Source organism: Hoplias malabaricus, chromosome 3 (genome assembly GCF_029633855.1).
Source record: "Hoplias malabaricus isolate fHopMal1 chromosome 3, fHopMal1.hap1, whole genome shotgun sequence".
NCBI lineage: Eukaryota > Metazoa > Chordata > Actinopteri > Characiformes > Erythrinidae > Hoplias > Hoplias malabaricus.
In genome coordinates this window covers 33,937,056-33,962,533 of record NC_089802.1, presented here as the reverse complement: position 1 = coordinate 33,962,533, position 25,478 = coordinate 33,937,056, and the positions used below count along the sequence as shown (strand labels likewise).

General features: G+C 42.9%; 1 protein-coding gene across 4 annotated transcripts in view; it reads right to left on the bottom strand.

Annotated features, from left to right (window-relative positions):
- jmjd1cb (jumonji domain containing 1Cb) overlaps positions 1-25,478 on the bottom strand; it is a 183,765-nt gene that overhangs the window by 3,900 nt on the left and 154,387 nt on the right. For all 4 annotated transcript variants that reach the window (XM_066664894.1, XM_066664896.1, XM_066664895.1 and 1 more), the window contains 15 exons: positions 24,315-24,487; positions 19,906-21,989; positions 18,411-18,612; positions 16,707-16,921; positions 15,379-15,531; positions 14,041-14,130; positions 12,988-13,115; positions 11,564-11,777; positions 9,618-9,829; positions 8,154-8,429; positions 5,173-5,341; positions 4,902-4,992; positions 3,903-4,033; positions 3,060-3,182; positions 1,371-1,510 (listed from right to left, as the gene is read on the bottom strand). In XM_066664894.1, coding sequence (XP_066520991.1) covers positions 1,371-1,510; positions 3,060-3,182; positions 3,903-4,033; positions 4,902-4,992; positions 5,173-5,341; positions 8,154-8,429; positions 9,618-9,829; positions 11,564-11,777; positions 12,988-13,115; positions 14,041-14,130; positions 15,379-15,531; positions 16,707-16,921; positions 18,411-18,612; positions 19,906-21,989; positions 24,315-24,487 — 4,401 coding nt within the window. The remainder of the gene's footprint in view (positions 1-1,370; positions 1,511-3,059; positions 3,183-3,902; positions 4,034-4,901; positions 4,993-5,172; positions 5,342-8,153; positions 8,430-9,617; positions 9,830-11,563; positions 11,778-12,987; positions 13,116-14,040; positions 14,131-15,378; positions 15,532-16,706; positions 16,922-18,410; positions 18,613-19,905; positions 21,990-24,314; positions 24,488-25,478) is intronic.

The window sequence follows — 25,478 nt, the reverse complement described above, 5'->3', positions numbered from 1 at the left end:
GTGCTACACAGGAGTTTAGATTTCCATCTGGTGTGTAATTGGTGTGTGTGTGTAAAGGCAAGGTCAAGCTGAGGACAGCTCTGAGAGCTGTTCTGTTAATCCAGCCGTTCTTCTGCATCGCAGCATTCAGCCAAGAGCCACACGGAGCAGAACACTCCGTTCAAAAGAAGGAAGGTAATTAAATGTACCCTATAAAACTCCCCTCAGGAGAAATGCAATGGTTTATAAGGACATCCATTCTGAGAGAGAAAGAGGAAGAGAAACAGACGAGGAAAAAGAGAAAATGTGGGGTGGTTGAGATGAATAGAAGTGACACAAAGGAAATGACTGGTAAAGAAAGAGGAAGAGAGACAGCAGGAGGAAGGTGGAGAGGGAAAGAGATCAAGTGAAAGAAGACATGGAGAGTCAGGTTAAAAAGAAACGAGAAAGGTTGGGGAAAAAAAGTAAAATTTAAAGAGAAGAATTTAAGAGAGAAAAGTAAAGGCTGATTTATGTTTCCACTACACTGTAGTACTACAGTTGTGTTCATTTGTGTACCTAAGTGTGTCTGCATCACTCTGCAAACCACTAGGGCTGAATCACAAATATCTTCCTCCACCCTATTTAAGTGCACAGTGTAGTGGTGTAGTAGCATGAGTTTTCAATTCTGTGCACTATGTAGGGAGTAGGGCACTTATTGGAACAAGACTGTGGACCAATCACTGTTGTTGTGATCTACGCAGACGTAACTCTCTGTCACATTCCCGGGGGAAGTGCATGTCAGTGTATGGCACAGGTTCGACGTAGAAGCATAAACTGGCCTTAAAGGAACATGTATGATTGTGATGAAACTATGTTCTCTCTGGTTTGTTTACATTCAGAAGCTCTGTGTCTTTTAAGGTGGAATGTTATAGTTAAGGAAGAAAATGACTTGTTTGTACGTGGCTGAAGTTTAAAATGTTTTAATATTTTGTTACAGCAGAAATTTACAACAAATTGTCACTTGAGTTGTTTAGTTCTGTAGCACCTTCTGTCAGGGTTTATTTTCACACAGTGAACCTATGATGCAGGAATAAAGCAATATCCTCATCTCGGTTCATGCGTTTCAACGTCTCTCCATAGTCTAAAAAAAGCCTTTTCTGTGCCATGAGCACACAGAGAGAGAGAGAGAGAGAGAGAAAGTCTAGCATGTCTGACCCAGCCTCATAAACAAGAACGGTTATGAGCTCGCAAACAGACTGGAGACATCCTCAGAATTTTATAAAGTGTTCTTTGATTAAAATCATGGACGTTGGCTTTAAGTAGAGAAGGGAAGTGAGAGAGAGAGAGAGAGAGACACTCTTGCTCTGTGTTAAATGAGTACTGGTGAAAATAAAGGAAGATTAACCAACCTTGTGCAGGAACTCTTTCACTTTCTCCACGTCTTTGCTCACGTAAACGTGCCATAAAGCTCCAGGTGTTTCGCTAGAGTCCTTTAATCTTTTCTTCAGGTTCTCGTCTAGGTCTTCCTCCTCCAGCCTCTTCAGCACTCCTGAGCACAAACACGTGAATACATTACCTCACACGCGCCTCACGACACATACCACACCATCAGCATCATTTACAACAAAGACAGCCCTGCTCTGAAGAGCAAAGATTAAACAGGAATAGTGATGAGGAGAGAGCGAGTGAGTGGGTGTTTAATTTTTTCTCATACATCCCCCCTTCCACAGAAACACTGCTATAAATAGACAAAGAGGGAGAGATAAAGCTAGGGAGGGGAAAGAGAAATGGAATGAAATTTATACAAATCTGAAATATTCAGGGTGTCAGTGTAAAAAAGTAAAAAGCCCCTGCTCTAGTATGAAGAATGTTCACATTCAAGAGAGAGAGAGATATCCCTCTACAGCAGTCAGGGCAGTGAGAGATGGAGGGTGAGTTTGGGGGTGTGTTTTGGCTTTGTCTGAAGAGCTGAGTGTGCACTAATCCCTCTGGTTTGTGAAGGGAACTTTCTGCAACATTCACACTGAAGATGACAGCTGCGGGGATGAAGGCTGTCTCTCTCTCTCTCTCCCCATAAGGAGCGCGCACACACACACACACGGTCAGTGTCCGGCTCGTCCTGGGCACTGGAGACGAGTGTGAAGCTGGGCCACAGTTCAGAGACAGTTGTACTGGTGCCATATGGACTGTGAGTGTGTGTGTGTGTGTGTGTGTGTGTGTGTTTGAGTCTGTCTGTTCTCTAAAACAGCGACAGGCTCGGCCACGTGAGCTGGGAAAGTCTTTGGCAACTCCTTCCAGATGCTTCTCCTTATCCGCTCCCCAACCACACTCCATTGTTTCCAGAATTCTTAAATGTCTGAACCATGAGAGAGTGTGTGTGTGTGTGTGTGTGTGTGCACACGCACTTGTTTTAGTATATATTCAGAACCAAAATGCCTGACTGTAGGATAAATATTTGTTAACAGAAAGTGACAAAAATGTTCCTGACACTAACGTGTTATTTATTTTTTATTTTAGAAAATGTCGTATTGAAGCTGAATTTTTTAAGGTCAATAAGATAAACGTTAGGCTTAAAGCTAGGTTTAAGCTTCAGCTTAGAAACTGAACTGCATATAGGCGCTTTAATATAATCTATATCTCTTAAATTGTAACATTATCGGAGACAGGAATGTCACCTTAAATATTTAAATGGAGATTAAATACAATAAGGCATTACAAATGGTAAATGAAGCAATTTAATGAGTCCAGGATGGCAGCTGCTGAAAGCTGTTCACCGTCAAGATTTAAGTATACTTATGGGACATATACATATGTATGACCCCACACCCTGACATCCTACGAAAACAAAACGTGTGTGTTTTTCTGAGCTCTTGGAACAGATGAGGGTGAGGGAAAAACAGAACTGAAGCCTTTGGACATTTTGGCTCAAAAAAGGGGGAAAAAACAGTGGTGGAGGAATTTTTTATTTATTTATTTTTATTCCCCTCCCTCCCCGACTGGCTCTCTTCATGAAAATGAGGGCTGACCTAGTTCTCCAGCAGTGTGTGTGTGTGTGTGCTAAAGCTGAAGGACAGAGCAGGACCATGAGGAAGTCTTACCTGTTTTAGAGAGAACTCCATTCCCCTTGGCCACTCCCACGTAAACCAGAACACTGACGATGTCGGACACCTCCATGTGGAGGTTAGCCGTGCCAAAGTCCTGCTCCTGAGACGCTGCCACACCTACAGCACGCAAACACACATCCACTTAGAGCTCACTAACACGATCACGTTCACAGCTGGGTTTTAGTCATGGGGAACTAGGCAGGTCATAGTTTAAGTCTAACTGACCTCTGAGAATATTTTCCAGTTATTTAAACATCAATACCTCCTTGAATTCAGGATATAGCTTTGAATATAATAAGAGGAAACACAACACTGAGAGAGTTAGTCGTCAGTAGGGTTAGAACCAAAATGTAACACTTCTGTAGTTCTAAATAAATTTTCGTCTGTATGTATGGTGTCAAACTCAGTTCTTCTTCAGTTCAGTTTTGTATTTTCACAAAAATATGAGCTAATTATTGATCAGAAATCAGTATTGAATTCCAGGTTAAATTGTTGTCACATAAAAAGGTTTTGACCAATACCCAATGCTAGACATTGGAGGTACTGTTCATGGGAGAAACACCGTCTTTCACACAGCCCAAGGTCTGAAACGAGGTTTGTGTTTTGTTACATTGTATACATTTGGTCCTGTCATTTTTGCTTTCAAGTCAAGTCAGTAGAGGAGGTGGACTGTGTTCCAAAGTAGCGCCATACTCCCTACATACATATTCTGGTCCTTTACACCGGGCTGTAGTCTGAGGCACCCTTTACATATGCTATGTGTAAATCAAGGCACCTGGGAGTATGTGCAAGTGTGGACAACGTAAACTCATGCATAAACATTTCTATTTGTGATACCGTAAGCGCAGCAGAGGCGAGGGCCCAGATCCGGTCGGACAAAGAAGGGGGGGAGGTGGGAGGCCAGGTTCAGATGCCCCTCTGGGTCTGAATACTCAGGCAGAGGAAGATTCTTCATCAGATCGTCGTACCTACAAACCAAGTGTTAAAGTTAGTTACATTCGCAGACATGCTTTCTTTATCTGGGTAACAAATGGTGCTTTTCCACTGCATGGAACCTACACGACTCTACTCGACTCTGCATGGCTCTTTTGCGTTACCACTGGCCAAATCTGGTATCTGGTCCCTGGAACCTGGTAAGTTTTCTGTCCCAGCTCGCTCCGGGTTCCAACCGTGCTGAGTAGGTACTGAATGGTGTAAACCCGGCAGAGTGCTGATTGGCCAGAGAGACGTCTACCACCACGAAATGAATTCAGTTCATTCAAATGAGTTCATTCAAATCCAGCACAAACCGCCACTTGTAAAATCAGCTTTATATGCTCCTTCACGGAAATTTCCAGTGAAAGCCGAATGTGCAACAAGTGAAACTGATCTGTGAGAACTGGGGCGCGGAGCCGTGTTTAGTCCCAAAAACTAAAACAAGTAAAGTAAGTAAACAGCGCCTAACTTCACCACCGCCGCTGTTGTGGTTTTAAAAGCCAGCGGCTCCATTTCACAGTGGAGCCCTGCCAGTGGAAAAGTGACAAGTTTAAAGCGAGCCGAGCCGTGCTGAGCCGAGTCGTGTGTAGAACCGGACGTATGTGGTGAAAAAGCACCAAAATACTATAATAGGTGTTTTGCTAGAAGCAGGTTTTACTTCCAAAACAACGCCAACTTGCACTGTACTATTGACTGAATAACACTGCATTGTTACTTTGAATCGTTAATCTTTAATATGAAGTCTATAAAATGAAATATATACATAAATATTTGGAAAACAATTTGCCCGATTAACAGCAAAAATAAGAGCTAAAGCATCTCAGTTTTCACTGCAATAACACTCTGAATGCTGGGATGTACCTGGAGGGCATCAGAGCCATGAACTCCTCTCCTGAGGGCCAGTCTTTCAGCCTGTACACAATGGCCTCTCCATCTTTAACTTTCGGTCGCTCTGAAGGGAGAGAAACAAGTCACTGTTAAGATGAGTTTTGATAGGAAAAAGTTAGCTTTGTTTATCATGCCAGTAAAGCACACTGAATGTAATAAAAGGCTCTGAAAAATTGGGAGCACATGAGTGTGCAACAATGCTTGTGAAAATGCCCCTCCTCTAAGTCAGTTCCAGCGCACTCACTCGTCAGGTCCTCAAAGCCATCCCAGAACTCTTTGATGCCTGAGTTGGACACCACTCCGTCTTTGCAGTTCAACAGATCGCCCTGGTGGTCAGCGAACTCCTGGTTGAAAGACTCAGCCTTCCACAGGTTGGCGTTGAGCTTCTTGTGCACCCCTGAGACGAGCACGGGCTGGAAAAAAAACACCACAGAGGAAATGAGGCTTTAATGACAGCCAGGATCACAGCACCTCTCTCAGACTGCTCGCTTCGCACACAGTGGAAAATATGAAGTCTGGTCAAACAGGAGGGGAGGAAAAAAAATTTAACTATTACAGTATGGTCACTGTAAGAGGACGTAAAATATGCGCCATCATCAAACAAACTGCCAACATATAACAGTCAGTTTGTCACAAAAATGGAATTGTACACAATTATTATAATAATTATTATATTATAATTACGATTCTAAAAGTTATGATATAACCCGATTCTTTATAGAAATCTACATAAAATCATAATAAATCATGATCTGATCTGATGTGAATATAGTTGGGTACTAATAAGTTTTAAAGTGTTTTTGTGTAAAATATAATTGTGATGTAAAATTCAAACTTTGTCCTGCTTTTGTCATTTTATAACTGTATTAAACATTAAACACTTTTTATTCTATTCAATAAAAAAGAACCTAAAAATGAAGAATGAAATTTGAAAAATGGCAAGCGAGAATTATTTGTCACTGCATTTGTTATGAGCTCCATCAGGAAAAAGCTCTGCAACAGCATTCATTCTCTTCTTGGGGATAATATTGTATTCAAAATGTAAGTGTGAGATTTCATTTAGATGATTTAAAGATGGTGATTTCGGGGTTAGCAATTGTGAACATAGCAAATTAATACATAAATTTTTGTTACTTGTTGAATAAAATAACAAATGGGCGGCACGGTGGTGCAGCAGGTTAGTGCCGCAGTCACACAGCTCCAGGGACCTGAAGGTTGTGGGTTCAAGTCCCACTCTGGGTGACTGTCTGTGGGGAGTGTGGTGTGTTCTCCCTGTGTCTGTGTGGGTTTCCTCCAGGTGACTGTCTGTGAGGAGTGTGGTGTGTTCTCTCTGTCTGTGTGGGTTTCCTCCGGGTGACTGTCTCTGAGGAGTGTGGTGTGTTCTCTCTGTGTCTGTGTGGGTTTCCTCCGGGTGACTGTCTGTGAGGAGTGTGGTGTGTTCTCCCTGTGTCTGCGTGGGTTTCCTCCCACGGTATAAAAACACATGTTGGTAGGTGGATTGGTGAGAGAATGTGTGAGTGTGTGTGTTGCCCTACGAAGGACTGGCGCCCCCTCCAGTGTGTGTTTCTGCCTTGCGCCCAGTAATTCCAGATAGGCTCTGGACCCACCGTGACCCTGAACTGGATAAGCGCTTACAGATAATGAATGAATGAATGAAAATAACGACTTTCATTTTTAATACTATGCAACATTTACCATATAATTACAAGAGCGGAAAAATGTTTGAATTATAAATTATAACATTATATTACACAAAAGCTATTTTAGTTCGCTATAATATAACAATTGTCACTTATTATAAATGTATTGTTTATTTTATTGTAATCTTTGTAATTACAAAGCTATTTCTATCTTTTACTCTTAGTCTATTGCTTTATTGCAATTAGTTCCTTGTAGCTTTGTTTTTATGTCCTACCGCACTTATACATCTTTCATATTCTTTACTGAGCTGTTTTAACACTTGATTTTCCCTCTGGGATCAATAAAGTGATCGATTTTTGGCCTAAAATGCCTTTTAAAAAATACATTCATGGCTACAGTAAGGATAATACTCCCCAGAGAAGCTGCTGTGTTTCAGGAAATTCAATATTTTACAAAATGATACAAACATTTTACACAACACATTAAAACATATGCAAATAAAATGTGCTGTAGCCATTGAAACTTCTGGGCCCTATTTACCACCACTGACAAAGTGGTGGACTTTACCCCTGAGCTGGCTATCGGTGACAGTGCTGTATGTAACACTGCCTCCCAATCAAACCCCTCCTGTATATATTTCAAATAATACATGTGCACATCCCCTGCATTCAGAGGCTGACTGTCTCACGATGGCAACATCTTTCCTGAAGAACGGAAACACAGCAGCTGCTCAGAGACAACAGCAGACACACTCAGACAGCTGGCTGTGCCTGGAAAGAGCACAGAGCTCCGTCAGGACAGCCCCTGTTTTATTAGGGATGTACACTTCCTGTGGAGCCATAAAGTCATGGCGCAGAGAGCAGAGCTCGATAAATGTCACTTTGAAGCATGGAGCAGGAGGAGTTCGGTGGGAGGGGGGTGGTTTAGAGGAAAAGAGAAAGAGAGAGAGAATGCTGACGCGCTACAAATCTCAGCAGGGGGCAGACACCACAGAGAAGAAAGGAAAAAGGAAGAGTGTGTCCTCACTTCAGAACTCTACTTTATATCTCCATTTTGGCCATTTTTGGATTTTACACTTTCTGAAAAGACCAGCTGCACTTTAAAATGAAGGTTATGAAAGGTTATGTTGTTAAAAATCTAGTTCAGTTAACTTCCTTTTGGTGTGAATTTTGATTTCTCCTGTAAAATGCTACAATTTTTATGAAATAACACAGGAAAATACCTTTTTTTTAAACAGCAAAAGCTCAGTCAACTAATGCAATGTCTAGTTTTTGAAGAGCCTGGACGATTAAAATTTTTGTGAAAATACCATTCATTATTCAAATATTTATCAAATATTTTTGGGGAAAAAAACTTGTTTTAAAATCTCTGCTGCTTCCAACCGAGACAAACTCCAAAAACGTACCAACACGCCGCCAAAAATCAGGATTCAAGATGCCCAACTGCTACAGTGTTTCTGAATGTTTCATAAATAATAACAGACCATTTAGGAGAAAAGTGTATGAATGCTTTCCACTGAACCATCACTTTGAAATGTGAGCTCCTCTGAGGCAGCTCTGTGTGGTTGGCGGCAGTGTGACTGACCTGGCCCTTGCCCCAGCACTCTCTGAAGAGTTTCCAGTTATTGCTGTTGCGATGGTCTTTGAGCCAGAGCAGCTTGCGGTCGTAGAGCCAGCAGTGGGGGATGTCGGGGTGTTTGGGTGCTTCCTCTGCCGTTTTCCTGCGCTCTGGCCTGGGCTCGTCCTGCGGCTCCGACTTCAGGTTCAGCTTGGAGCCGCGATTGGCCGGGATCTTGTTCTCCACCACGGAGGCGATGATGTCATCCAGGATGTTGGGCATGGTGCGGCCACTCTTCCCCGTCTGCATGGAGACAACACGAGCCTGGCATAAGAAACCTGACATGGCCCAGCTCTGAGAGGGGGAGGTAGTGTTTACAAAGAGTGTATTCTTCCAATGGGTCAAAGCTGTGTCAGCAAAATGGTTTCTGTTGCCTATAAATACAACATCATATAATATGAGGAATGGCCATATGAATGGACGTGTTGGACTGGCACACACCTATAATTCCTCTTGCACATCTACATTGTGTTTTACGGTAGAGTGTGTGTGTGTGTGTGAGCACACGGGAAAACTTCTCACAGGGAGGCGCAGGTATTGAATCTCCAAAAGAACTGGATTCAAAAACGTATTTACATTACACACTGTGGTTTAGCCACAAAAACAAACCCAGCCGGTCGAAAGAAAGCATAGTAAATGTTATAAAGGACAGAAAAGCCAACACTTTTCCAGTTTTTAAAAACTGAAATCAAATAGTTATCAGAAAACCCCACTGCATCGCTACAGAACACGGTTTCAGTTCCGATAGTGTCTTTCATTTCAAGATAATTATCAATTTATCCTCAATATATTAAAACTTTATTCTTGAAATCTTACATTATATATATAAATATACACATACACCCAGGTTTAAGTGTGTTTTGGAGTTATGCCATACATGTTCATAAATGACCGTATATTATATTATAGTTTTCCTGTATGCAGACAGAGTGGTTTTTAAAGAGTGTATTTCTCACCAAAAGACTTGTTCTAATGAATTGTTTTGATCCGTTTTGTACTTTTAGGTGTAAAAGTAAAAACATTTTAGGTGAATTTTATGGTTAAAAAACCAGTGTAACTTACCAATACTCGTCCTTAACTAGTCATAAATATATAAAACACTCAAAGTCGAGGTAATCCAAAGAGCTGATAATATTATGGAAGTATAAAAATTCAAAAATAAATTCAACAGTAATAATGTTAATAATCTAAAAAGTAAATATGGTTTTAGACGACTCTTGAGGTGATTTTGAGTTTGAGACGTCTGAAAGAAAGCTTTGGGGCGATGCTGTAAAACACGTCCGTCGGGAGCCTTGCTATATTTAGTCAAGGATCGTTCTCTACAGTAATGTTCTATACAGTCTTCTTTCTTTTTGACTTTGACAAAAGAATAATTTGGAAACAATAAATGAAGAGTGATATTATGTAAAAGTAACACTGATGCAGTTTGACCTGTGCTGCGGTGGAGTAAACCGGAGCGAAGGCAATGCCGGCGTCGGTGGAGCCCAGGCGCAGTTTCCCGGCCGTGGTGGTCAGCAGGTCTCTGAGAGTGGAGCCCTGCTCAGTGCTGTTGGCTACCAGAGAGGAGGCTTTACAGTGCAGCGCCTCCAGAGCCTCCACCTCCTTCTCCTCCTTCACCTTCCCCACACAGAACTCCTTATTTTCTGTAAAGACACCAGAAACAGCCTCCGTAAAACACAAGGCTCAGCACAACGCAACACTTTTCTATTGCAGCATAGCCATTAAAAAGAGATCTGCTGGGGAAATGATAACCAGAGCACATCTATAAAAACGCTGCATCAATTCCTCTCTTTTATTTTCATTACTTTTTAAAACCATTTAATCGTCTTAGACTGTGATGATTCATAACAGCAGAGCATTGAGTGCAAAGCCCTACGCACTGTTTTTTTACCTGACTGAGCTCATGAAAAGACCGATAATTAGCTGACGATTTGAGTTAAGTGAGTCAGAGTATAGAAAAAGTTGAAAAAACCCCGCAGTGCGTGGGACAAGTGCTAGAGTAAAGACACTGTCTGATTTATCTACTTAAAAATACATTAAACACAACCAGTAAAAAGAGAAGTTTTAACCAATTTTTAACATTTCCACAGAATACAAGGATTAACAAGTCGACAAAAGATTGAGAGAGGCTTGCAGTGTGAAATGCTCCATTCTTGAGAAACAGAGGAGATAGGAACCAGACGTCTAATAAATAAATAATTATCTCACAGAAAGTTAATGTTAATATGCAAAATAGTAATGAATATGCGGTCTGATACCGAATACTTTGGCTTCATAGTAGTTTTAGGCATTTAAACAGCATTGTGTAACCGTTGAGGCAAAATAATCCTTAAATAAAACTTATTTCTTAAGATTCACAACTGCTTCACCAGGTATTTTAAATAAATAAATAAATAAATAAATAAAACAATATTGGCATTTATTTGCAACACCACTGCTCTAATGAAAATCATTGAACCATTTCATATAAACAAACTTTGATTTCATCAGTGAATAAACTACGCTGAGAAACATTAAATATTAAAGACGCTCTCATTTCTTTGAGTCAGTGCATGGTCAGTGGTGCCCTTCTTCAATTCATATCTAATAGCCTGTTAAACGGAGCTGTATTTGAGTTCTATCAGTGCTGTGTGTAAAAGCAGCTGAAGAGCTGGGTAAACATGTGGTCTGGTGAGCTCTTTGGACTGTGGCAGACAGTCGGCAGTAATGTATACCACTAAATGCAAGACTTGTGGATGTCTGGCTCCCTGTCAAGTGTGCGCACATACTCTCATACACACATACATTCACACACACAGTCTCTGGTTCCCGGCTGCCATTAGTCAACCCGGTTTAGCCTTTCATTCACTGTACAACTTTTACAAACAATATCATTTAAAAAATTTTATTATAACCATGATTACCAAAGCGTTTGATAACTATCAACTATTAATTAATACATCAGCATATTCACCCTGTTCTACATTTATTAGAACCCTTAAAGGACACCACAGTGCAGTGGTGGTGGTGTGTTTGTGTGTGTTGTGCTGATGTAGAGTGGATCAGACACAGCAGCAATTCTTTGTTTTTTCAAAGCCCTCATTATCACTACTGCACTGAGAATAGTCCAGCGACCAAAATGATCCAGCCACCAGCATCTCCTGTGTGCACTGATGAAGGACTAGAAGACGACCGACACAAACCTGTGCAACGACAGATGAGCTACTGCCTCTGACGTCTACGAGGCGGACAGACGAGGGAGGTGTGTCTAACTGAGTGGGCAGTGAGTGGACACAGGCTTTAAAGAATCCAGCAGCACTGCTGTGTCTGAGACAATGAGACAGGTATAAGGCCTGTAGGGAAACAAAATTAAAACCGCCTTTTTTCTAAGAGCGTACCTTTCTTCTCCTCGCGGGACTTCTGCTCTGCCAGGTCAGCGAGGAAGTGCAATGAAGACTGAGACTGCGGAGGGGAGAGTTTGCTGTCCGTACTCGTGTCGCTGGCCGGGCTGCTGCCTCCGTTTGCCTCCACTTTCTGAGGTTGGTTGTGCTGGCCTCCCTCAGGCTTGCACAGGGACAGCTTGTTGCTGTGGTTCAGCACATTTTGGAGCACCTGCAGGAAGAAACACACAAAGAGCGAGAGGTGGCTATCAGAGAGGTTCGATTACGGACTGAACTTTACATTATTATAGCTGTTAGGTCTTTGGATTCCACAGAAATTATTTCATCCCTCTCTTTAATTTCCTTTATTCATTAAACACCAATAAAACAGGAGACGTTTTAAAGAAACATTAGGTAAGATTTGGTACCACTTCAGAATAAGACTACACTTATAAAGATTAATAAATGGCTTAAAATCTGTTTAATAATGTTATTAATTCTGTTGTAAACACAATAGAAGTCATTAAAAATCAGTTATAACACATAGATAGAAAGGGTAGTGACCTGTTATTTGCCAAATAGTGAACCCACATCCATCTACACTGTTAAACCTCAGATCTCACCAGATACTGACCTTACACTGTCCTTTCCATCAGTCGACATTAACCCTGTCAGCTTCAGCACCTATTTGTTAATTTAATCCATTACCCACCAAGTTGAATCAATTAACCACTGATAAGAACATCTTTTTTAGACACTGATGATTAAACAAAAAAAGGTCAGTCACTCACATTTCTATCATTATTAATGACCTTATTAATAACCATAAAATTTACAGATTTCTAGCCATTTATAAACATTTATAAGTGTAGTCTCATTTTAATACCCTCCTCCAAAAGTTACACAGTGCAGTTTCTGGAGTGTGAAGCCTGGAGTAGCAATAACAGAAGCCCTATTCTCCACATTACAGCTTAGTGGAGCATCCCAATCATTTTGAAGCTGTACCTAGTGTTCCTTTAAGTAATAATAATACATTTTAAAAAATAAAACAACAATGTGTTACTGATATAAAGTACAATAGCACACCCTTGTGGAACAGTACCTACATGTGTTTTGAGTTCCAAGTCCTTTAAAAACCTGCAACTTTTTGTGCGATATCATCACTGAATGATCATTCTTGGCACCAATATTAGACTTTCATGACAACTGACATTAACATACATAAACAATAAAGGCTACAGAGTGTTATGACAACTGAAACTTGTTCGAATAAGCCTTTATAGCTGTCTATATCCATTTCAGCTTGAAATATGTCAAATCTAAACATGGAAAGCAAACCAAAAACTACCAAAAGTAAGAATATAATTGTGCCCCCTTAATATATAAAGCTAAATCCCATTCAGACTCGGGCATTACTGGAGCACTGGAAGAGTGGCGCAGACCTGTGAGACACCGTTGGTGGATGGGAGTTTGTTGTGAAGGATGTTCTTGTTGCTGACACACGCGCAGTGCGCTTTGATGCCATACTTCTCCCTGAGCATGTGCATGGTGTTGACCAGGTCTGTCAATACTGCCACACAAATAACACACACACACAAAAGTCTTAACACAACACAATAAAGCCTCATCACATTCAGTCACCTAAATACAAACACATGAATTCCAGACAAAAAGCATGGCCTGAGAAGTCAGAGAGAGAGGGGGGGGGGGACAATTGGATGGGACTGTGTTTCTGTAACGCTGGGTTCAGCATGTGCCTACACATCAGGAGTGAACTAAATACAGCGCACTGCTGGCACTGAGTCAAGAATGCCCCGAGGCCCGCAAAGCTCTTTGGGCTCTTTGTTCCACGCTCTCAGGGTGCCCACTTTGGGCAAGGGCTTGTTTATCTATGGCATTTGACTTTGGAAAGAGGAGGAAAAGTGGGTGGGATGGTGTAGTTGTGTGTGTGTGTGTGTGTGTTTACCCACGCTTGTCTGTGTTCAGCTAGCTAGCAGTAGGTCCAACTGTGTGACTTGTTTTTTGTTCTTTTTAAATGCATTGAACTTAAAGGAACACTAGGTAAGGTTTGGTACTTTTGTTACCCCCCCACCACCACCACCACCCAACAGTTGCAGAGATTAATTCATTTCTAAAGCACTGTCCTGAAATTAAGGGGGGCCCAGAGAAGTCCTGGAGTATCAAAAAGATTTTGAAGCAGTGAGTTTAAGTTAAAAATACTACCAACTGTTCCTTTAAACTTCAATTTAACAGCAGTTTATATTCCAATGTAGATCAGACACAGTTTTATATGGAACACAATAGCTGGCAGTTTTATTTTCGGTACAGAAACGGTAGGAAATGGTCAAGTTAAAGTAAATTGAGTAAATAAATAAATGAATAACAACAAAGACGGCGCCTTTAAAAGGAAGAGCTGCGTGTTCTGAAGACAAGGTAAATGGGGTGGGATGGGGAAGAGAGAGAAGGGGGGGGTTATAAAAACAATGATTTCATACCCATTCCTGGAATAATCTGCGTTGGCATCAAGTGCTTGTGATCGTGCGGCTGTCCCTTGACGCACTTCAGCCAGACGTACAGCTCTTTGTCTGTGGAACAATGAAAAGGAACATTACTCACATGAGGAAATCAGTGACAGCTTTCTTCAAAAGAGAGGAAAAAAAAACATGAGCAATGGTTAAATGCAGCAGCGCAGACGCAGGCGCTCTCCATGGGCTGCGGTGGAGTGGAGAAGCCTCTGTGTTTACTGTTTAACATAAACACAAGGCATTCAGAGACGGAAAAGCAGCCGAACATGAGCATGACTCAGCAGAAAGCACAGCAGGGTTTAATGACACGGCACTGCGGGGGCTTCTGATTGAGTTGACTTCACACACACACACACACAGACACACACACACACACTGCTGTGGAGGAATCTGAGAGAGGGTATGAGGATGATGTTTTTACTGGAAGTAAAAGAAAAAAGAAGGCTGGAGAAGAGCAGAGCAGACAGGAGGACAGATTACACAGCACTATGTGTGTGTGTGTGTGTGTGTGTGTGTGTTCCAATTCAGAATTCTTTACATCAAAGCAATTTGCCGTTCATTTCTTTCTATGGAGGCAGTGATGAGTTGTGCATGGAGTATTCTGGGAGAGGAAGTAAGTGTGGTAATAACAGTCTTAATTTTATGCAAATGTGAAGGACGTAAAGAATATCATAAACAGCTTTCTGGAGAGAATCTTTTTAAAAATCCAGAATTTTATTTATTATTAAGGAAAAAGTATGCTATGACAGTTGAAATTTAGCTCGTGGGGCCTCCCATTATTCTTGATCATCTTTGAGATGATTCTACACGTGGGGTAAATTAATTTGATTATAGACACCTGCATAAAAGCACGGCATGAGGAGGAAAGAACTGCCTGTAGAGCTCAGAGAGAGAGAGGACTGTGTGGAGGCAGAGATCTGAAGGTGGCTACAAAAAATATCTGCTACACTGAAAGTTCCCAAGAGAATGGTATCCTCTGTAATTCTTAAATGGAAGAAGGCCACAACATAAAATGTGGGAATGAAATAATGAATAAATTAATATTTCTGGGTTAGTTCTTGGGAGAAAGAAAAAAAAAATCCCACACATTTTCAGAGGGATCGCCACCACTTATATTTGGTCAGAACTCAATGGCCGTGAGTTGAGGAATGGTGTAGATGCCAATTTGTGTCCAGCGTGGGGTACGACTCAGGTAACAAGCCACAAGCTCAGTAACCAACTCACTACTGACACTGAACGTACAGTACATCTGGCTGGTTGCTGTGGCCCAAAAGAAAAAGAAACATGAATATCAAAATGGTGACTGACCTTTGGAACTCTTCCTCTCCTTCGCCTTGTAGCAATCCAAGCACACCACAAATCCGCATTTCTGGCAGACCCAGTGGATGTTGAACAGTGTGGCTTCGCATGCATCACAACTCTCCCTCACCCCCCTCACCGCCCGCTTCCACGCAATCTTGGCTGCAAGGCAAAGCAAACAGGGCTCAGATGAAAACACACATTCACAGAGCAGACCACTGGAGCTCTGCTCCTTTTTTCAGTGTTAAAAGACAAAAGAGTCAGACTGGAATAATCCTCATCCTTGTCTCAAGAGGGTTTCAAATATTTATAGCACATCAGTAACAGGACCACAAGTAAAGTGCAGGTGCTTATCCACTGCAAGGCTCTACTCGGCACGGCTCGGCTCACTAGCACAGTTCCCCCATGAAATGGAGTCGGTGACGTTGCAAAACCCAGTCTCTAATGGGAATCACAGGCTTTGCAAACCACAACAGCGGTAAATATAGGAGCTGTTTACTCATTGTATATTTACGTGTTGTGTTTGTTTTTTGGACTGAACACTGCTCCGAGCTCCAGTTCTCACAGGTCAGTTTTCGTTGTTGCACGTTCAGCTTTCGCTGGAGATTTTTATCGGCCACCGACCCAGGGAGCGTTTTAACCTCTTCATAACACCACGAGTTAAAGTTACGAGCTGCTGTTTGGAGTCCGATAAAAATAAATATGTAAGAGATCTTACAAACAGCGGTTTGTGTTGGAGCTCTGCATTTTGTGGTGAATCACATGTCTCTTCTGGCCAATAAGTATTCTGCAGGGTTTACACGTCACGATTTAGTACCTACTCAGCTCGGATGGAACCCGGCGTGAGCAGGGACGTAAAAAAGTACCTGGTTCCAGTCGTGTAGGTTCCATGCAGTTTACAACACTTTTAATCTGTATTTTATACACATTGTTTGGTAACCCACATTTCTGTAACTCTCTGAGGCTGGAACTCTTCTAGTAAAAGCAGTTCTGTCTGAAAAACATAAGCCCTAGTAATAAACACAGCTATACTCTGTGTTGTTACTGATGCACTTTACTGTCTGAGACCTAAAGAAACAGCAAAGATACTTCATCCTGTATGAACTGGCTAGTCAAATCCTCCAGAAATGACATTCCCTCAGTCAAACTAATCCATCTTAAATAGTACTTAATATGTAATTCTGCCAGTGAAGGATTCATTTATATCGGTCTCTGAGAGATTACGGAGTTAAAGAGAGGTCACATCCTGCCGTTAGTCTGTGTAAGACCACCATAATGAAAGAGGAAGGAGGCTGACGCGTTACAAATAGAGATCCGGAACTCAAAGCCTCATTTACCGTCTTTCTTTATCCACGTGGCTGCAGTGTTCTCGCTCATGACCAGCTGGCAGAACTTGTCTCCGATGTAGCTGAGGATGTATTTGGAGGTCTCCAAGTCCAGGTCGTTTTCCTCATACGCGTCTGGAGTCCAAAGGCTCAGCGCTTCCTCGTCGTGCTGGTCAGGCGAGGAAAAGCCATCGATCCGGATCACTCCGTTTTTACTGTAGGAGAGGCTGTGGAGAAGAGGAGAGAGTGCGAGAGGAGGGGGGAATAGGGGATGAAGGAGGGGGGGAGGAAAGGAGAAAAAGAAAGTGCAATTAGAGTTCACTTCCTTCCCCCAAAGCAACTCTGAGCTTTAAAAGCGTAATTAGAGAAAACTATTGGATTTAAATGAGCTGGTGTGTGTGTGTGTGTGTGTGTGTGTGTGTGTGTGTTTGGACACCTGTGTTGTGTTATGGATGTGTTTGCTTATTCTAATTTATGAACACCCAAATTCATCTCATATGTCGCTTACTTTGAGCTATTTGTTAACCCCTTAAACTCTAAAGGCTTTTATATATTATTAATTATATTATTACATTTATTTAGAAATTAATTTTACTAACTTATTTACAAATATAATTCATTTATTGTCTATAACCACTTGTCCAGTTCAGGGTCACGGTGGGTCCGGAGCCCAGTCAGTCCATTGCAAAGTCGCCAGTTCACCTACCAACTTGTGTTTTTGGACCATGGGAGGAAACCCACGCGGACACAGGGAGAACACACCAAACTCCATTTGGACAGATACACCAAACATGCATCTCCATTTGTTCAACCATTTGTCCTATCATGCATGTGCATTCTTATTGAGGGAGAAAGCTTTTTTCCAAACAGGTCTTAAACCCTCTTTTTCTCACCCCGCCCTCATCTGTGCAGGGCTTTAGCGATCAGCTAAATCACGTTACGAAACCAAACGAGCCGTCAGCCCCGGACAAAAGTCGCCTGATGCGGAGCGATGTGGGAATGGCGACGCGGCGAGCTCCGCTGACCAGGGCTGCCACTGAGTGCGATTAAGTAATGGAGAAAATCCTCTTTGACAGATTTCCCCTCCGCTCAGGCTCCTGTTAGAGGATTAAAGACGAGCAGAGAGCGCTTCAGCAATGAGAGGAAAAAAATAAATAAATTAATAGTACATTCGGAAAATGGAGGGCGAGTCTCCTGGCCCCGGAGCCGGCAGGACGGTGAGGATTTCTAAGGCTCTAACAGGCTGTGTCTGGACTCGACTCCTGCTCTCTGGGGTGGAATAAAGGCTCATTGATCCGGTGCTCATACGCCTCTTATTGATGTAACAGGTGGCTGGTCTCGAGTGTGTGTCTGCACTGACAAGCTTTTTAAACAATGACTGACAGTTCAAGCTCACAATGAACTGCACTGCTGGGTGAAAACCCAACCAGCAATGGTTTGTGTGTTGCATTGGGAGGACTGGATCAGACACAGCAGAGAACTACAAAGTTCTCAAAAGTATGGTCAATGGAGCTGATTCAGTGGACACTGAGCGTAGACACAAGGGAGGCATTCCAAATCCAGAGATTCAGTGTCAGGGTCGTTGAGGGTCCAGACAGTATTTAATGCCCGATTAAAGCTAAAGTTTAAAGGTATCGTGCAACTTTATAAGCCGCAAGCAAGCTGTATTTTTCATGGTGATAGAGCCGTCTCATTCCTGGGGTCAGTATTTCTCACCGGCGGAAATAGTAGAAGCGGCAGAATACTGGTGAGTGAGCAGGTTCTTCTCCTTTCTTGGTTCGGATGGACCGGCACTCGCGGCACTTCTGCAGGTTGGGCCCGATCTCGGAGCATGCGTCGTCCTGCAGGAACGACTCTCCCGTCTGCTTCAGCTTCTTCACCTTCCTCCAGTCCTTCAGCACAGAGCGAGGGATGCCATCTGAACACAAACACACACAAACAAATATATCAAGTGAAACACACTGCCAACGGATCCGATCTTGCCCACTCTAGGTATAGAATTAGAATCACGTTATTGGCCACTATGCTTGCACACAGAGGAATTTGTTCTCTGCATTTTACCCAATCTGTGCAGTCCAGGCTCCCCTTACAGTTACAGAGTGTAATTAATTTTTACAGCACTGTCTTGAAATCAAGTGTGGTGGGAAGGGGTGGTTTCCTACCCTCCTCCAAAAGTTACATAGTGCAGTTTTTGCTATGCTGAGCCTGTAGTAGCAAGGACAAATGCTTTATTCTCCCTTTTACAAGTCAGTGAAGCATCACAGTGATTTTGAAGCTGTAATACTAAGCTAAAAATATCACCTAGTGTTCCTTTAATTCTCATCTTCATTCTCAATGCAAGTCTCAAATATGGATGCCTTACGCACAACATTCACAAAAAAAACTAATCACTAATCCTAACACTCCAAAACATTAGGGCTGAATGTTTTTCCACTATTGGGTTACAGTCGTGTGCCGTAGTGGTGATATTGAGAGGTGTGATATAGAACACCCTATGAAAACATGACCAGATGGACCGCTAGCGAGACAGTGAGAGTCTGGGGGGGGTGTGACAGCTAGGAGGCATGTCTTCACCATTCGGGCACAACCAAGGACCCCACCGTCTCCATATTATGGCTACGGCTATGAAACCCGACAATTCAGGGAGACGCAGTGTATTCGAATGTATATTAAGTTACAAGGAGGCTCCTTTCACAGTGTAAGGATAACCCGAGAGGCCTGCTAAAAGCTCTCCAGTTAGAAGAGCACTTAACATGTCCTGGAAAGATGTATTTCACATTAAAGTTGAACATTCCAAAAGCGGCTTTGAAACTCAGCTGCACAGCTGCAGTCCAGATGTGTGCGCACACGCACACCCCTACCCCCTATCCAAACTCAAATACACCACCCCCACCACCCCAACACACACACCCTCTTTCTGCCATGCAATATTTGTTCTCTTTAAGAACCAATAACCTCAGTCTAAGTATGTCATATCCAGAGTGTCAAAGACATGAAAACATTCCAAACGCTACAACGAGGCCTCTGTGATATGTCCAGTACATCCAGGCTAGAGTTATGGCAAGCTAAAGGGAGGATTTGATGTGTTCCAGAAAGGCACAGTGTAAAATAAATAAATAAATAAATAAAATAAAATGAATTAAACAGACAAATAAATAAATAACCTGCATTCGAAAGAAAGGACAAAAAAAAAGAATCATGAAGGACTTACTGCTGCTGGCCAGCTTGAGCTTGGTTTTCTCCTTGGCGCTCCTGAAAATGCCATTGGGCTTCACGTCGTCCTCCTCTTTCTCGTTGTCCCCTTTCCTCTTCTGCATGTCATTCTGCTTCTTCTTGTACGTGGGCTTGGGCTGCCGCTTGACCCTCTGTTCCAGCTTGCTGTCGCTGCCATCGGAGTCCTCAGCACTGTCTGATCCGGACTCGTAAGGTCGTTTGGCGGTGCTTCGCCTTAATTTTCTGTCGTCCGGCGATGCCTTGCTGTCCTCAGAAGCTTTGCTGTCTTTGCCCAACTCTGCTTCGCCGGAGGTGGACGCGATGAGGTTGACCGTGCAAGGCTTAATGATTTCAGAAACGGCGCTGCACGTCTTTTCGCCCTTGTTGGTGTTGCGGTCTTCTTCCGAGTGGCGAGTGAGCCATGCTTTCTTCAACTTGTGGTAGTTGGGCTGGCTCATGGGCACCGGCTGTCCATTAGGAAGGGGACTAGCTTTGCTAGTCGTGTTTTCCTGGGCCACCACGGTGGGCGAGTCCTGAGGCGTTCGGCTATTGCCTTCACTCTCAGAGGCGCAGCGGGACTGGGCAGCGGCCAGGGCTGCTTTGTGCTTCTTGGGGTGCATGAAGTTACCCGAGTATGCCTGAGGAGCCTGAGGCAGCGCGCTTCCAGGAGAGGCCGTTCTGGAGCTGCTCTCTTGTGGTTCGGGCGCACATTTGGACGCAGGGATCTCTAGTCGACTAGTGCTGCTGCTGCTGCTGCTGCTGCTTGGGGCGCTCAAGCCAGAATGCGACGGCTCGGCCGTGCTCCGACTCAGCACCGAGGCAGGAGATGTTACATCAGTCCTGCTATTGCACACGGAATTGACGACAGAGCTGGGAAAGCCACTCTGCGAGGCTCGGATCAAATTCTTTTTGTACTGCGAGAACATGTCCTCCACAGTCACACTGGACTGGATGACCCTACCTGTGTCCTTGGCCTCAGCAAGTTTAGGGCCATCCGGCTGGTTCTTGCCGCTGCTGCTTACTTCCTTGGCAGGAGTCTTGGAGCCCGTCGAGGCGTCGTATTTGCATGTGGACGGGCGCACAATGACAGATGCCACAGCTGCCTGCGGCTTTCCTCTGCCCTTGTCTTGATGCCGCTGGGCTTGCGGATCAGCACCCGGCCTCCATGGCTCGCCCTGTTCCGCCGCTCCTTTCACCTCCCTGAGCTCTGGCAGCAGGGTGGGGGGCTTCTGCTGCTCAGATGCCTTCCCTGATGCCGTGCTAACTGGCTGGATGGGCGTGAGTGTTGGGGGCGAGAGGCGACCGTAGCCGATTTCCTTGCGGTCCAGCGTCTGCTGGGTGGGTGGGTGAAAGACAGGCGCCCGATGCAGAGCGGGCATGCTCCTGAGTTGTCCCGACGGGGAGACGGCAGGGCTGCGGCGGTCCCCGCTCACTGCCACAGCTGAGGTACCGAGCGAGTGCAAGACCTGCTGACTGAGCTGCTCATTGATCTTCCCTACCAGGCCTTCGCCCTCTGGCTGGTGCTTAATGAGCGGTGGAGGCTTGGACAGGGACTTGGTGCTGCTGTAGGAGCCCAGAGTGCTGGAGGAGGCGGGCGCCTTTTCGAACAAGGAGTTGAGCTCTTTGGAGGGGTAGAGGCGCGGGGGCTCGTTCACCACACTGTTGGACAGTGTGGTGAAGTAGTTGCTCTGAGGCAACGACGCTGTCCCGGAGTGCTTGTACTTGTAAAGCTCTGTGGGCGGGTGCTCTGAGTCCTTCTCAGGCAGCAGGCCATGGCCTTTGGAGAGCGAGGGGATTCGTGTGTAAGGCTCGCGCTCAGACTCGCTTGGTCGAATCTTGGCCGTGAACGGCGCCACCTCGATGCTCTCCTGTAAGATGCGACGGTTCTCCTCTTTGTACTTGTTAGCCCGGTCTGGTGTGTCCAGAGGCAGGCGCGAAGGCTGTTGTTGCTGTTGCTTTGCGTGAGGAGAGTCCAAATACATGCGCTGCAGCTCTTTGCTGGTGGGAGTCCGGCTGCGGTCTGGCTCCTGCTTCAAGTGGGCCTTTACCATTCCACGCATGGGGTCAACAACAAACACGTCACTGAGAACATACAGAAAGAGATTAAACAAGCGGTAGACAAAAGTTAGGAGTCACTGCTGAGCATTTAAAAAAAAAATATATGTATATATATATATATATATATATATGATGGCAAATCTTCAACAAAATATTAGTTTAAAGGAACACTAGGTAAGCTGAGGAGGGTGAGGGATGGTTTCCTACCCTCCTCCAAAACGTACATAGTGCCATTTCTACAGTGCTGAGTCCAGAGTAGCTACGGCTCAATTCTCCCTATTTCAGGTCAGTGAAACATCACAGTGATTCACAGTGACTTTAAAGGTGTGTCTATTTATGCATCTGTGTTATTGTAGGGCTTTTTGTTTGTTTGTTTCCCTATTGAGTGACACCCATAATATGTCATTTTGCAACAGTTTAGATACAGTTCAGAATCACAGCTATTTGTTCTGTGTACGATTGTTGACGCAGTGCGTAAAGTCCAAATGGAGCTATTGGCAATGTGCACTCATTAACAGTGTCAGTGGGGCAAGGTACAGCTTTAGTTTAAAGAGAGGCCAGGGTGGATTTAACATTAAAATATTAGTTAAAAATGTAATAAAAACACAATCTGGCTGTTAATCTTGTGTTCATTTGATTGTCAGGAATGCCAGACCTCATTGCTGGGCCTTCCAAAAGCGTTGTGTTCTCAAATCATGGGCTAATGCCTACTTGACGAAGCATGTTATGATCTTCTGAGGTAGTGGGTGTTAGAATTAGGGCTGGACGACATGGCCAAAATTTAAATCACAATATATTTCTTCATTTTGGTTGATATGGTATAATTATACTGCCAAGCACAAATAAGAAACATGACATCACCATCGACCACAAACCACTTGGCTTTAACAATTTTTTAACATTTTTAAACTTACTTTAATATTGAGTGCAATGAACTGTACTGAACATTAAAAATTATATTGTTTTTCCAACATTTTATATGACACAAAGGAAACTGATTGTAGACAAACTTCCCTGTTCATAAAAATACACATTCTGTAACGGAAAGCCTCAGCAATTTCAGAGCTTAGAGTCCTAATATAATAGAGGCCTCTATTCCTTTCACTTCCCAAAATTGCAAAATGGCCAGTTGCATTCTTCGCTTCCCTGATTCTAAACCTGCACTGTATCATTATGTTAGCATTTCTGCTATTTTAAACCTGCAGGCCATGTTCTGGAAGACTAATTAAAAGAGTAAAATAAGTTTTAAATGATCTGGCAACTCTGGCAAAGTCTTAAATGATCTGGTTTCTTTTACAAACAAGGTTGTGTGTGTTTTTGTGTTTGTGTAAAAGGGAGAGTATGGTGGTTTCCAAACATTTTCAGAACAGCAACAATATGAGCAAGCTGAAAATTGGTCCAATCAATTGGATAGCAATAGCATGTTTGGGTTAGGGTTAGGGTTTAAAAAAACTACATAAAAGTATGTAAAAATGTACAACATAGTTTAATGATTTAAAGTAATCCCTCACTACTTCGCGGTTCATCTTTCACGGATTGGCTACTTTGCGGGGAGTTTTTTTAAGGGGGCCCCTATATCGCGAATATTGAGGGAAAATCTAGGAAAAACGTAAGTATTTCTTACGTACAGTACATGTATTGTTCATGTCCACATCCGAGTGAAATTTACTGACGTTAAATCACAGCTTAGGAATTACTCTATTAAAGAAACTGGTAGGATATCACATGTAGTTCCAGCTAAAATACATTATAGAATAACTGTTTAACGCAAAGGGTGGGTTATTAACAGTACAGGGAGGGTTTTAAAGGTCAAAATACTCGTTAAATACATAAAAAAATATCTTTCCTCTACTTCGCGGAAATTTGTTTTTTGCGGGTGGTCTTGGAACGCATCCCCCGCGAGGCATTACTGTATTCAATTTTTCAATGCCTTGTTATTATTTTTCCCAGTGCAACGTTTATAAAACAAAATACAAAAATGAAACATCCACTGGTCAAATAGACCATTTTAAATGGCACAAATAAAACGATTCTAAACATTAACACAACAAAATAGTTTACATTATGAACAATACTTCCCACAAGCAGTGTTAAACAGTAAACTGAGATGATCTTTTTGTCTAACTTGGTCAATATTTGAACAGATTTTCCTAGATTTATTATTTTAGATCTATTCATTTAAAATGATTATAATTATTCTTAAAAGTGCCTGAATTACGAACTCAAATCCTGGTTCAGTGTATCATATCAAACTGTAATCACTGTAAAAATCCAGTTCAAAATGAGTGAATTGTGACTTAAATAGATTCACACTCCTCAGTTCCTTAGTGCCAGTTTGTGTGTACTCACTCTTTGTGGAGCTCCGTGCAGGTTTTGGAAAGTGGAGGGCTGGAGTGCGAGCTGATTTTGATGGGCCGGTGTGGCTCTGCGCTGGCTGGTCGTCCCGGGACGTGGCTCAGAATCCCGAGGCCGTCTGCTGAGGTCACAGGAGTGGGCTGGTGGAGCCAGGGGCTGGGGGTGTTCTGAGAGAGACATGCAGGGTTATGAGACATGCTATATGGCAGTCTAAGCAGCCCTGGAGGAGGATGTGTGAGTGTGAATGACTCATTCCCTCTTGTACTCCTGCCATTCTGAGTCACAAGCAGGTTACACAGAATGACAGAGCAGCTGAAGTAGGGTATGGTCACTTAAGACAGGGTTGGACACTACAATGTTCACAATACACAATGTGAATCACCTTATTATGTTTTGATAAATGTCTGCTAAATGGTGCTCTTTCATATATTTACAAAGTATAATACACAACTATACCAAGCAGCTGCTATCTCTCAATCACACACTCTGCCTCGTTGTCAAATTAATTTTAACTTTTTTTGCTTTTTATTTATATGTATTTTATTTTAATTTTTTATTTTATTTTTATGTTTGAGTAGGACTATTACATTTAAATTGTTTTATCTGTGACCAGTCTCTGTAAGGACCTGTTAGTTACTAAATGTGGTGAAATATTTTCTCAGGAGAATCCTTTCACTTTATTTTTTCCATACAGTTGGCTGAAAGCAAAATTCTGCAAATAAATGTTACATTTTTCTATGTTGTTAATCCAGGGTGTCTTACCTTTCTGTATTTTATCAATATACACCTGCATCTGTATCAACATCGGGAGATACGTACACATATCATATCAATATCGGCATCGTCCTAGAATTCCCATAATCTGTGCATACATAGTTGTCAAAGCCCAGCCCATGAGAATGCCCTAGGACCTCTACTGTCCGTCTCAGTATAGAGCAGCCTGATTAACATTAGTCTACTTCAAATTGCTGCAGTGAACAAGAAAGGATATCTGTGCGCTAAGCCTTTCAGTGGCTTTGTCCAGCATGACAGCACCTACTTTTAAACAGCACTGCACGCTGCAGAGAAACAAGATCTCTCTCATTCCTAAAGCTAATTGAACAGACACTGACCTTAATCTGTTAATTAAAGCAGATGTGTGGCACAGTAACCTTGCAA